Source organism: Cololabis saira, chromosome 5 (genome assembly GCF_033807715.1).
Source record: "Cololabis saira isolate AMF1-May2022 chromosome 5, fColSai1.1, whole genome shotgun sequence".
NCBI lineage: Eukaryota > Metazoa > Chordata > Actinopteri > Beloniformes > Belonidae > Cololabis > Cololabis saira.
Window position 1 is genome coordinate 6,784,599 of NC_084591.1, and position 13,877 is coordinate 6,798,475.

Below are 13,877 nucleotides of genomic sequence, written 5' to 3' on the forward strand. Positions count from 1 at the left end.
AGCCTGCTCTCCTTTGGTCACAACTACGACATTGTCAGGTCACAAGGTCACTATCTTCTCTGCTAGGAACCCAAAGAGTTCAGTCTTTTTTTCATTGTCTCGCAAGAAGCTTTTCCAGTTGGGCGGTAGTTTGGTTTTGTCGGTCACTCTACGTCGACCTCCCTTACCTCTGTTTGACCTTGTTTCAGCCTTCAGGCTTGAAGTCCAGTAGACATCAAAAATTATGTCTGTTCGCTCATACTTTGATGAGTATGCCTGGATCTTTGGAACTACATCTTGGACAGCATATTCCTCAAAGGTCTTTGATGTCTTTGGAGACAATGAATACACAAGAGAGGAACCATCAATGATAATAGCACCACATTCTGGTTGTTTGTCAGGAGGAGAAATGGTAGCTTCCAAAATGTTTGCAAGCTGAGACTTCTGGCCGTAGTAGAGTTTCCCTGTGTCGCTCAGTGCTGCAGGGAAAGACTGATTCTCATGCTTAAAGAAATCGAGCAGGTCACACTCTCGTGATTGGCAGGATATAAAGAGCTGTGAGAACAGGCGACAGTCATCTTTGAGTACCTGCTTCTTCATGTCACTGCAAGCTGAAGCTGCTTCTTGGCGAAAGAAGTCAACTTTGTTCTTTTTAATCGGCCTATAGAAGGAAGTCTCATCACCCAGACCATTGAAAAAGTCTCTGAAGGCAACTTGACCTTTCTCAAAGTGAGTTCTTACAAGCTCAGCAGCACTGGGATGTGCAATGTTTTTTGTGTCCAATGTGAGCAGATCTTTGGACTCTTCCTGAAAAGGATTACCCAGATCCTTCATCACAGCAAACAACCTCTGGACCTTGTCAGTGAAGGACTTCTGAGACTGACGAGTCTGCTCATGATGCCTGATATCTTCAGTTGCTTCATTGACCTCAGATGCCAACTCATACTGGTTGACTAACTGGTTAACTTCTGGTCCAGACACCATCCACCGCCTCAGTGCAGATGGATCCTCAGTAACTCCAATGGCACCACCATCACCTTTAACAACTGCATTAGCCTGCTGGTGAGCTTGGTCAATGGCTATGCCTGAGAACTCCCTGTGAGTCTTGTGGACCACAAACTTTCCCAGCTGAAATTCATTGAAAATCTGAGGATGAGTTTGCTCCAAAGAAACCATGTCTGACAGAGGCAACACTTGCTCTAGTCAGTTTTAGTAGCACAACTCAATGGATTATCGGCAGACATACATCTTATACAGTTGAAGGTCGAGGGATTATCCTTTTACCACCCAAACTTACAAAATATCATAGCACATTGGAATATGGGATGCAACTAGGTTCAAGTATCTGGTGCCCTACACCTAGCCCGATCGTTCATCCAGTGCCATAAATCCTGTGCGATCTGTACACCATCCAGGTAACTAAAGCCCCGTTACCCTTGGCTCGGATATCCCGCGCTGGCACATCCTGTCAAGTCAGGTGCAGCTATCTAACTACAATACTACAACTAACTAAACTTCTAGTTGAGTCTATACAGGGGCTTATTAGATAGCATTTGGGACACTAAAGTATACTACAACTACAGTGAGTACGCCACTACAACAGTTAGTAAACTACAACTACAGTTGGTACACTACAAGCTGACACTGAACCCCATGCTGAGTCTCACAGCAGTTATGTCACCAGTGTGCCCTGGTTGTGCTTTGACATCACTCTTATAAAAAATTACTAACCAATAAATGTTGACCACAGAATTTTAATGAATTATCATTTATATTGCTAAATTAGTACTTTTATTTCAGTAAAGAACGCTTGTGTTGCTGTATGTGTGTGAGTGTGTGTGTGTGTGTGTGTGTGTGTGTGGTGAGTGACAGTCAAAAGTTTGGACACATTTTCACAAATGATTCACACAAAAAACACATCCCTCAGAATTCTGCAGATTTTCACTTAAGATCATTGCAGAAAACTGAAGAAAAAACGCGAAAACGCTACTTTTTAGTCATTTAATAGCCATTATCTTGAAAATTGGTGGCCATATTGGAATTCAATTGACACCATTGAGTTATTCCAGTCATAATACATTCATTTTGATGCTTGGATCATTAACATTCTTCTGTTAATTCAAGTTCTACCTCGAAAACCTTTTTTTGGCGTTTGATGAGGCGGCCATCTTGAAAACTGGCGGCCCTCTTGGATTTTCAGCTGGGCAACGTACTTTTATTAGAAGGTATGTCCTGGACATCATTTGTACCAAATTTGGTGCTTGTACCATGAAGTGAACGATTCGGCTCAAAAATGGACTTAAGCAGCCCCACTATTGGGAGAGCTTTTCCCCAGAACTGCCACTCAAAGTTGGTACTGGGCTGGCCAATCACAGCGCGTCCGTTGCTGCGGTGGGTTGCGCAGGGAGAGAGGTAAGGATCAGTTTTACTGAACAAACCTAGACCCCGACAAGTCTCGTCAAAATGTCCAAGAAGCAAGCGCCATTAAGTAATTATTTTGGCGTTCCACCACCACCAACTACAAAGAGACGCCAAACTGAACCACTACCCGAATTGAACAGAAAACGTGTGTTCCGCCGAGAAGTGGCTGCATGATGTTACGCGGCGACGCGCACCGTACGTTCGCGCTCCCGCGTATCCTACTCCGTAAGCTCTGCGTTGGTGCAACGCGGACCACATCAGCCCGTGTCCGTCACTGCGTGCAGCAGTTACCTGCGCCAGCTGCTGCTCTCTAATTATGGCTCAAAGTTTATGAAAACCCCAAATAAAAAATAAATTAGAGAATATTTTATGAAATCAATAAACAATTCCATCATCAAAATTATAACAAATAAAGGTTTAACATATCTTGCTTTGCATGTAATAAGACTAGGTAATATATTAGTTTCACCTTTTAAGTTGAATTATTGAAATATATTAACTTTTACACCATATTCTAGTTGAATTATTGAAATAAATTAACTTTTACACCATATTCTAGTTGAATTATTGAAATAAATTAACTTTTACACCATTTTCTAGTTGAATTATTGAAATAAATTAACTTTGTAAAGGACCATATTGAGCCATTCATCTTTATAAGTGAATAAAAATAACTTATTCCTGCATCCCTCTTTTATCGATCCGGCGAGACGGGTCACCGCGTTTTTGGAGGCCCAAGTCACATATCCAGGGGCTCCTCTGAGCACCAGACCAAAATAATTATGTGCAGCCCTGAATATAGATACATGTAGTATGTGTTGCCTTCATTCTAAGGCTTATACAAGACTTTTCATTTTTTGCGGCTCCAGACATATTTGTTTTTTGTGTTTTTGGTCCAATAACGCTCTTTCAACATTTTGGGTTGCCGACCCCTGATCTAGTCGTTCTTAGTCCCCTGATCAGGACGGTGCATCCTGCCATCCCTAGACTTCCCATGATGCACCAAGCTCTTTTTACATGTCATTATCTTGTGCCTCATAGATGAAAACTCTTGGTCTCTTTTCTGACCTCTCAAACGTCCAGCTGGTCGGGTCGGATGGTCACCCTTCCCTGAAGTTTGTTTCGGACGTTGTTCCTCCCAACTATCACCTGTGCTCGTTCTGGACGGTGTTATTGAACTGAAGTGAAGATTCTTCGGTCTCATCTGATGGGCAGTTTTTCAAGAACTGGCTTTATATTCATTCTGACTTTAGATTAAAAGGGCATTACCTGATTATAAATGAATCATAGCATCTTTGTATTTAATTGGACTGCATTGAACTTGTTTACTTGTAGTTTCCCTGAGATGACTTTTGTTGCCTTTCAAATAATCTGCACCAAGCTTTTATCTAGACTGAAATCTTTAAAAAATAATTAATTTTTTGTCCTTTCCTTCAGGTGAAAAGCTGAATTCATCCACCACTCCACATTCTTACGTGGACTTCTCTTTACACCAAGTAGGCTTTCTGGCATAAAGGCAGCACCTCCCAGAATACAGATGTTTTTCAGGCTCTTGTGACTAAAATGTGTTAAAAAACTGCAGGGTTAGCATTGCTCCATTGGTTACCCGTAAAATTCAGAATTCAATTAAAAATTTTATTACTTCCGTATAAAGCCCAAAACGGCTTAGCTCTGCATTATTTGCAAGACCTGATAGTGCCTTATGTTCCTGGCAGAGCTCTCCGTTCTCGGAGTGCAGGTTTACTCGTAGTTCCTAGAGTATCTAAATGTAGATTTGGAGGGCGGGCGTTCTGCTATCAGGCACCACTACTATGGAACCAACTTCCAATCTGGGTTAAGGAGGCTGACACCAACTCCACCCTTAAAACTAAACTTAAAACCTTTCTGTTTTGTAAAGCCTATAGTTAGTGTTTAGTAAATCTCTAGGTAGTGTAAACTCTAGTGTGTTAGTCGCTCCTGTAGTTTCTTGTGCTGGCCCCCCCTTCTCCTCCCTTTTTTCTCTTTTGTCCATGTTGCAGCATCCTCTGCCGGCCCGGTGGTGAAGAGCATCTCTGAATGCACAACACCGGATCCTGCAGTGTGGGAGTGAGGGGGGCAGGGTAACGGCCTGGTCAGGCGGGGGAGAAGGTTTGTCCGTCAAGACTCCTCTCCCTCTCCCTGGCCCTGCCCCTTCTCAACCTTTCCCCGACCCTGAACCTAACCTGGGACTTGCTGATTGGGCCGGAGCTTCGGGAGCTGCGTGCTGGCCTGCGGTCCCCACCCCGGGTCATCCCGTTGCTGCTTCCACCTGCCTGCTGTGCTGTTGACGTCCTCAACCCCCAGTCTGGCCCTCAGCCTCAGGAGGGTCCCCCCTTATGAGGCTGGTCCTGCTCAAGGTTTCTTCCTCCTAAAGGGGAGTTTTTCTTGCCACTGTTTGGCTTAAGGTTTTTCTCCCACTAGGGGAGATTTCACCTGCCATTGTTTATGTAATAGTAATTGTAATGTAATGGCTCGGGGGTTCATGTTCTGGGTCTCTGGAAAGCGTCTATAGACAACTTTTGTTGTTGCTATATAAATAAAATTGAATTGAATTGAACTCTCTTTTCCCCACTTATTTCATTAATTCATCATCTATACTTGCTTCAGTTCTAATAGCCTATGGGTGAAAGATGGGGTAAAACCCTGGACCCGTTTCCAGTCCATCGCAGGTCACGTTCATTCATTCATTCATTCGGTTTATTTCTTTTACAGTTTTCAAATTAAAAATCACCTTTTTAAAAACAGGACAAACAATTCAGATAAAACAAATTTAATTGAACTTGTAGATATTCGCAGCCAATTAATAAGTGACATATCAGTGTAAACCATCAGTAACCCTGACAACCACATACTAAATGAAACGGACCAACGGAGCATCTCTGACATCTCCAACTACTCTATGGACTCGTGCCGTAATGCCCAAGCGGTTTAACATAACAGAAATAATATCAGAATCTGTCGACAGGATTTACTTAATGTTCAATTACAGTTTACGTAAGACGATATTCAGAAAATACATGTTTATGCCCCTGTTTATGGAGTAAATGTCTGGTGTTGTTCAGCCGACGTCCACAGAGACACGACTGCAACTGGATCCAGGTGCGTTGGAGCAGGTAAACGTCTAAATTGTGCTTGGCAGAAGCAACCTGAGGGCCTGGACGGAAAAACACAGAATTCCTCACATCTCATTTGGTTACAGTATTTGGGAATAATGGAAAACCAACGACGACATTCAAAAAAAAAAAAAAAAAAAAAAAAAAAAGCTAGGTGGTTTTTAAAAAGTTTGCCACCCAAAAGCTGAAATGACACTCGTGCAAATGCACAAGTCACCCTGTGATATATAACCGGAGAAGATTCCGGCTCGTCTTATTCAAGTATATATTGTTCATTTAGTGGAGGAATAAATAAAATAGCAACAAAGAAACAAAAAAAAAGACACCTGTACAAGTGGGTCCAGGACAGATATTGCACCATCTGATGGCACGTACCAAATAAACCAGCTTGGCAAAATAACGATAAATACAAATTTTTAGAAATACAAATTTAGCAACAGCAACAATTTTACAAATACAACTCCAAATCACATCAGCCAGAAAAAAAACCCCAAAAAAACAAACAAAAAAACTAATACTTTTCACGTATTCAAGCCTTTTGCTCCTGAGTGGGTAAGTGCAATGTGCATCGTACGCATCCTCCATAAAAATCTGATAAAAAAATAATAGAAGGACTGGTAGTGTTGGCTTCAGAGTTATTAATGGCTGGATGAGGACGTGGAAGGCGACTCAGAGCCTGTTGTTCTTCTTCAGCACCTCCAGGTACTGCTGCGTTGCTCTGCTCAGGGGGTCCACGGAGCCGACGGGCGACATCCGGGCCGGCGCAGCGTCCAGCTCCGCCGTGGCTGCCGAGCCAAGAGACACAGGTTACCATTAGTGTTGTCCCGATTGATCGGGCCCGATCACGGCATTTTCAAAACATCGGTATCGGCCAAAATAGTATCGGGACATACCTAGTTATTAATGTTTTTTAATATTAAATCGTTTTCTATATCGTTGCATTTAACGTCACTTCTGGCCGGCGGCCGGCGACACTTCTGGTTTACATGTTTGAATTGTGACATTTTATACATGTTCATGTTGCATTAAGCTGCTGCTATTCATTTCATGCCATTCAGAATGTTGCACTAAGGTTAAGCAAAAAAGTATTTACATTTTTTTGTGTTTGTGAGTTTGACTGTTATTGCACTATTCTGCACTTTTTGTTTTAGTTTACAATTTCATGTTTTTACATTTTGTGGCACCAGAGCTGATAAGCTTTGTTGAAATAAATGTCCATGTTGTTCTCCAATGGACAAGAAAAGAAACTTAGTTTTAGTCCTTTTTTTTTTTTTTTTTTTTTAATTCATTGCCAAAATGTATCTGATCAGGAAAAAGTATTGGAAATGTATCGGGAGCCAAAAAAAGTGATCTGATGGGGAAAAATCGGGATCGGCAGATACTCAAACTCAAGTGATCGGGATCGGATCGGGAGCTAAAAAATCCTGATCGGGACAACCCTAGTTACCATGAGGGACGGCCGGCCTGGTGTCCGACTACGCCGCTTTACTAACATGACCGGGGCCGTTTCCAGCTGCAAACTACTCACCGTTCCTTAATTCTTCTGATATGTTTCTATCCAATTCACTCTGCACCTGGAAAGAGAAAGAAAATCTGTTTTATATTTAATTTACAGAAAGATATGAGTTGTTTTAAAGACACTGGAATATTTTAGCAACACCACCACTGAGGAAAATACTAAAGAGGAGAAAAACACTTCAAAACAAAACAATCAAGACTTTTGAGGAACACGGCAGGTCATACCAGAAATGCAAACTCTGTTTTAGTCTGAAGCTAAGCAGAAGTCTGCAGGCTCGGAAAAGGCTCGGAAACGGCCACAAACAGATGAAAAGTATCTCACAGAAACCATTTTGACCAGAAATTCATCATCAGGAAGAAAAATGCTGCATAAGACATGCAGATGGTCCAAAATCTGCTAAATATTTGGTGAGTGTGTGTTGAAATACTTTCTGGGTTGTGGTTGAACAATAACAAGGAAATTCAAACGGGACGAATTACAGACCACGCTAAACTGTTTTAGTTTTAGTTTAAATCTGTAACTTTTACAGAACAGGGATGTTTGCGCTACTACGTATCTGCATGAAGCTCAAAGGCCCAGGAAAACATCAGTCTGTGGAGAAAACAAGGTGGGGAACAAGACTGAAGCTGGAAACAGAAAGTAATATGTCAACTATTCAGGCTAAATTCAAGCAAACCACAAAACTTGGAGATTAGAGACTAACATTCCTGTCCTGCAAATATAAGCTCTGGCTTTGGTGCAAAGATATTAAATACACGGATAGACAGGTCAACATATTTCAGATTTCTTCAGGCAGTCTACCTGAAGTAAATACTGAATGAGACAGCTCTGAAATTCCTGCTGGGTTTTGCAGTTTCTGAGGGTCCTGCACATTCCATGTGTAAAATTTGAGGTAATTTTTAAATATTTTGTCAATATAATAATCTAGTTGAAGCCATACACAGCTAAAGTTATGATTAATTTTGTGCCAATTTGTTAAAAACACAATCCAGTAAATCCCTGGATTTTTAGACAACAACCCAGTGATTTCACTTCACAATAAAGTGGTGACTTTAACTTCCCCATAATAACTCTGCTGCTAGTCAAAAGTCCCTGAATCTTAGTTTGAGGTATGAGGAAAGCTTGGTGGATTTACGCTGGTGCTTCCCCGTACGAACATCAGAGCCATAGAGGTGAAACCAAGAGCAAAGCAAACAGCAGCCAGTCCAACACTGAGCTAAACACAACTACACACCTGGTTATGAGTCTGGCTGGAGAGAGGACAAGTGAGAGACAGACTTTTGAGCTAGAAGCTAAAAGAGTGAAAAATAGAAGACAAGTTAGAAAGTAAAGTACTACCACAGAGACTAGAGACAAACAATGTGCAGGAGGAAGAAATAAAATAACAAAGGAAGAAAAACCTCTCTTTTTTAAGGATAAAATACCTCAAAACCTACGAATGATTGACTACGTTTACATGCAGTCAAAATTCGGGTTATAGCTAATATTCCGGTTACTGAAACATTCAGAATATTCCGTTTCCATGCGTGAGCAAACAGGGTTATCCCTGTTTACATGGTAGTTAATCATTAGGATATCTGGATCAAACCAGCGACGCACGGAGAACGTGATGACGCAATTCCAAGGAGCTCATCAATCTTGGAGCTCTGAAAACTTGTGTTAGAGAAATTGGAGAAGCTTCATATCGTACTTGTTTCTGTTTTTAATGTGATCCAGAGCCTTAGCCCTGTTGCTTCCTCCTTGACATGTATTTTATCTGTGTGTTGTGATTTCTATGCCTTGAATTTGTTGTAATTCTTTGTTGTGTGACTTATGTGTCTGCAATTGTAATTTCTTTTATGCTGCTGTCTTGGCCAGGCTTCCCTTGAAAAAGAGGTCATTGTGTCTCAAAGGGACCGACCTGGTTAAATAAAGGCAAAATTAAAAAAATAAAAAAAATTCCCATCATTTCCATTTCTTCCTGTATTCAAATTCAAAACAAATCCTGCTTCGCACAACTTTTCTCTCACCTTCTTGTAAATCTTCTATCCCGGTACTTTGTACCGTCTACAAATGCAGAAATGTTCATATCCTTCAGTACATTTATGAAGTGATTAGTCTCCTCCTGGTCTTGGTTTCTCCGTGTTTATAAGAACTTCCTGGACTCAAAAGACCAGGATTCCTTGTGAACAGAGCATGTGCAGAAAACAAATTAATGTTCCGTTTGATGGGGATATTCCGTTTGGCGTTTACATGACCCAATATTCGGGTTTTAAAAGGAGTAACCCAGGGCTCATATTCAGGTTTTTAAAAACCTGAATATGAGCAAATTCGGGTTATTCAAAGGGGTTATTGGTGTTTACATGGCCGTGCAGAACCGGGTTATTGCTAATATTCAGGTTTTAAAAGGGTTATTGATGCATGTAAACGCAGTCATAGATTACTGCTCTAAACTAAACCTGTGCGTCCATATAAAGATATTCATCTGTAATCCAAACTAGTCCAAACTCAGACCTTGGCCAGGTAGTCCTCCACCCCTTTGTTGGGTCTCTCCGTCACCGGACTGAGAAGGGAAAAGCCCAGGTTGAGGCTGCGGTTGAGGGGCCCCAGCGGGGCCCCGTAGTGCGCTGGCGAACCCAGGGAGCTCAGGTCCAGCGAGGGCCCAACAAGGCTCCCATTGGTGACGTTGCTGGTGAGAAAAGACCTGCTGCGCTCACTGAGCAGCTTGGAGTTGGCGTCTGCCAGCCGACCGTTGGCCCTGCAGATGGAAAACAGCTCGTTGGACACCACTGCTTTTCATTTCATTTCAAAGACATTTCAAAGTTTAAAAGACATTTTCAAAGACCAGAACTATCAAATATGGACCAATCAGATGAAGGGAGGCCGCCCTTTTTGGCATCTAGCGTCGCCACGGTAACACTTTTGACTGAGAAAAGTAATGCGTGTTGTCGCAGGATGGAGACGCACATTTTGATGTATAACACACCTGGGTGCACGTTACGGTTCGGGCCGCATTAACTGCCGAAGGTATCGCATAAATTGCGCCAAAATTACACGATTAATTCAAAATGGCCGACTTCCTTTTGGTTTCGGCCATGTCGCCAAGAGACTTTTCTTTAAGTTGTGCCATGATACAGGTGTGTACCGATTTTCGTGCATGTACGTCAAACCGTATTGTGGGGCTTGAGGCACAAAGTTTTCTAGGGGGCGCTGTTGAGCCATTAGGCCACGCCCATTAATGCAAACCATGAAATATCAAATTTGGGTCCAGGCCTGGCTTGCATGCAAAATTTGGTGACTTTTGGGGTATATTTAGGGGGAAAAAAGGCCCTCATTTCGTGAGAAGAAAAACAAGCAAAATAAAAAAAAAATTAAAAAATTCCTACGGATACAATAGGGCCTTCCGATGTAAGTGCTTGGGCCCTAATTAACGATGACAAGAATGTAAACAAAGAGACCATAACATCAATAAAATTCTCCGCAACAAGAAACATTCTCAACATTAACTTTGAAATTACTCGCTATGAAATCACAGCACACTAGAAATCATTCACACATTGACAAAATTACGGTGATAATTTTCGGTATTGAAGTTCCTTTCTACTTTCTTAACCTTTTCTTTTAATTCCAGTTCTGGAGTTGGTCTTCTGTTTTTTATTTTTTGAAGTTTTTCTGTGAAAGGCCACCTTGAAAAAGGCGATGCTATCGAGCTAGCCACAACGTCACTCTCGTCTCCTGCCATTTCACTCCGTCTCTCAACCGCTCTCAACCCTGCAGAGATTTGATGTTGGGACTTCATGAAGGCCGACCATCTTTTGTTTTATTCCCGCCCACTTGAAATCAAACCGTGATTGGTGGATTTGCCCGTCACTCTCCACACCAAAACACAAAGCTTGGCTTTCCCCGGGATTGGTGAAGTCCTGACCAATGAATAAGCCAGCTAACCGGGCCTTAATAGAGACAGATCATTCTGATTGGATGTTTTCAGGACATGAACTTGACAGTAAACTTAATTTTAGAAAAGAGATGAGAGAAAATCTGTTAAATATATTGTATTAAATAAAATGAGATAGAAATAAAAAATATATATATATATTTTTGTTGAATACTTTATTATTATTATCATTATTATTCAATTTATTATTACCGTATTTTCTGCACTATAAGGCGCACCTAAAAGCCTTACATTTTTTCAAAAGCTGACCATGCGCCTTATAACCCTTATATATGGATCAATATTGAGCCGCAACAGGTCTTGCAACTCAAAAATAATAAAAGAGTTGTTTATTCATTTTGGGAGTGAATGGAGTTGTCAGAAAGCTGATTTGTAATCTATTAATAAAGTTTGACTGACCTATCTGACTGTTTTGTTGACATTCCCTTTAGCGCAGAACCGTCTAATGGATGCAGAACGTAACCCCAGCCTCTTCTGTAGCGCCTTATAAATGGAAAATGTTTTAAAATACGGTGCACCTTATAGTGCGGAAAATATGGTATTTCTTTTTTTTTTAGGCTTTCCCTGAAGGCGTAGAAGGCCCTGAAGGTTCCCCACTGCAAAGACCTGAAGTCAAACATACTTCTTGTAGGGCTGAATATGTGACTGGGTGTAACGTCGGTCTGACCTCTCCAGTTTTGCAGCGAGGGACTTGCGGAGGCGCAGCTCCTCCTTGTACAGCTGCTGGTAGCGCTCCAGCTCGGAGCGCGTGGATTCTCTTTGGTTAAGGCTGTCCTGCTGAGTGCTGCGGGCGCGACCCACTTCCCCCTCCAGCTCCCGGATCTTCTGCTCCAGCTGAGAACGCAGCTTGGCGTCGTTCACAGCTTTAATCTGGTCTAGCGCTTCTTGAGACGCTGCCTGGGACTGTGTAGAAACGTGGAAACACGAAGACAAACGCAGAGAAATGCAGGAATGGTTTATTATTCTGGTTCATTCTGTCTCCGTCTGCCACAGTTGAGTGTTTTTTCACCTGGAGGAAGAGGTTGACCTCTTGTAGTTTCTGCTGAATCTCCTGCCGGACTCTCTCCTCGGCTTCGCGGCGATACTGCTCCACCTGGCTTTGTTCCAGCTGAGCAGTCTCCATCCTCCGCCGCAGGTCCAGCACCTCGTCCTCCAGCAGCCTCTTGCTCCTCTCCAGCTGCTCGCTGCTGTGGCTGGAACTCCTCAGGGAGACCACCTGATCCTTAAGGTCCCCGTTCAGCTTCTCCAGCTGGCTGCAGCGATACGCCTCCTTCTCCAGCTGGACCTGCAGATCATCCACCTACCATGGAGGGAACGGAGGAAGGCCGAGCTTCAACAGCTGGCGGACTGAACGTACCACCTTAAAACAACAGACTGCGGCACTAGTGGACAAACCTTGTCCTTCATTCTCCCGACGGCGCCGTCGGCCTGGCTGTGCCGGCTCAGGTCCAGCCGAAGACTGTTGGACGGAGACCCGAACTCTGCTCCAGCGGCCTCTTGATCCCGCAGCTTCTTCTTTGCAGTTTTCAGTAAAGTGCGCTGCCTAGTGCACATAAACACACACACACACACACACACACACACACACACACACACACACACACACACACACACACACACACACACACACACACACACACACACACACACACACACACACACACACACACACACACACACACACACACACACACACACACACACACACACACACACACACACACACACACACACACACACACACACACACACCAAAACATACCTTATTACCGGAGACAACTAAATCTTTCATATAATTAATTAAAATATGAGGAACAATATTTTAGTTTTATTTGCCACAAAAAGTACTATTAACTATAATAAAGTTTAAAGTAACTCTTTTGAATGTATTAAATACACACAAATGCTAATTATATATATATATATATATATATATATATATATATATATATATATATATATATATATATATATATATATATATATATATGTATGTACACACACACATATACATACCTATATGTATATATTGCAGTAGATTGTGATTACAAAAACAAACAAAAGTAAATCTAACAAAACACAGATAATGACTAACAAAACATAATGACCATAAGAGGAATCCGTATAGATCAGGGGTCGGCAACCTGCGGCTCTTTAGCGCCGCCCTAGTGGCTCCTGGAGCTTTTTCAAAAATGTTTGACCTTTTTTTCTTCTTTTTTTCCCTTTTTTTCTCTTTTTTTTCTTCTTTTTTTCTTCTTCTTTTTTTTCTTCTTTTTTCCTTTCCTTTTTAATCTCGACATTTCGACTTTTTTCTCGACATTTCAAATTTTTTCTCGACATTTCGACTTTTTTCTCGAAGTGCATAATGAAAAAAAAAATCTTCCCCCAGTTATAACTAACATAGATATGTTAGTTATAACTGGGGGAAGATTTTTGATTTTCAGCATGTGTTGCCTTCATTCTAAGGCTGATACAAGACTTTTTTGCGGCACCAGAAATATTTGTGTTTTGTGTCTATGGCTCTTTCAACATTTTGGGTTGCCGACCCCTGGTATAGATCAAATTGTGTCATTTATGAAAGCGCATCTATACAAACAAGTACAAGCGCTGGAGCATCACAGTCACGGAGAGCAGGTTCTACTGGATCTGAGCAGAGTCTAAACAGTAGGAGGAACTGCCACAGGTCACGAGGAGGACTTTAAGAGTCACCTGTACATTTCTTTTTGAAGCTCTGTGTTTCTCTTCATCTCCTGATCGAGACGAATGTCGATGGCCTTCTTTTGCTCTGTCGATTTCTTGGCTTTCTTCTTCTCTATCTCCATCTGAAATACAAACAGAACTCTAATGAATCCTGGGAGTAACATTCCGTGACATCAGTCCGTGCGTGAGTGCA

The 13,877-nt window shown here is 41.9% G+C and overlaps 1 protein-coding gene across 11 annotated transcripts in view; it reads right to left on the reverse strand.

Annotated features, from left to right (window-relative positions):
• Positions 1-5,172: 5,172 nt before the first annotated feature.
• LOC133443703 (ankyrin repeat domain-containing protein 26-like) overlaps positions 5,173-13,877 on the reverse strand; it is a 53,477-nt gene continuing 44,772 nt past the window's right edge. For 9 of the 11 annotated variants that reach the window (XM_061720852.1, XM_061720854.1, XM_061720853.1 and 6 more), the window contains 7 exons: positions 13,694-13,806; positions 12,380-12,527; positions 11,994-12,284; positions 11,652-11,887; positions 9,544-9,787; positions 7,060-7,105; positions 5,173-6,316 (listed from right to left, as the gene is read on the reverse strand). In XM_061720852.1, coding sequence (XP_061576836.1) covers positions 6,201-6,316; positions 7,060-7,105; positions 9,544-9,787; positions 11,652-11,887; positions 11,994-12,284; positions 12,380-12,527; positions 13,694-13,806 — 1,194 coding nt within the window. In that variant the 3' untranslated portion in view covers positions 5,173-6,200. Of the gene's footprint in view, positions 6,317-7,059; positions 7,106-8,284; positions 8,343-9,543; positions 9,788-11,651; positions 11,888-11,993; positions 12,285-12,379; positions 12,528-13,693; positions 13,807-13,877 lie in introns of all 11 variants that reach the window. The other 2 variants (XR_009782683.1, XM_061720848.1) reach the window with 2 other exon arrangements.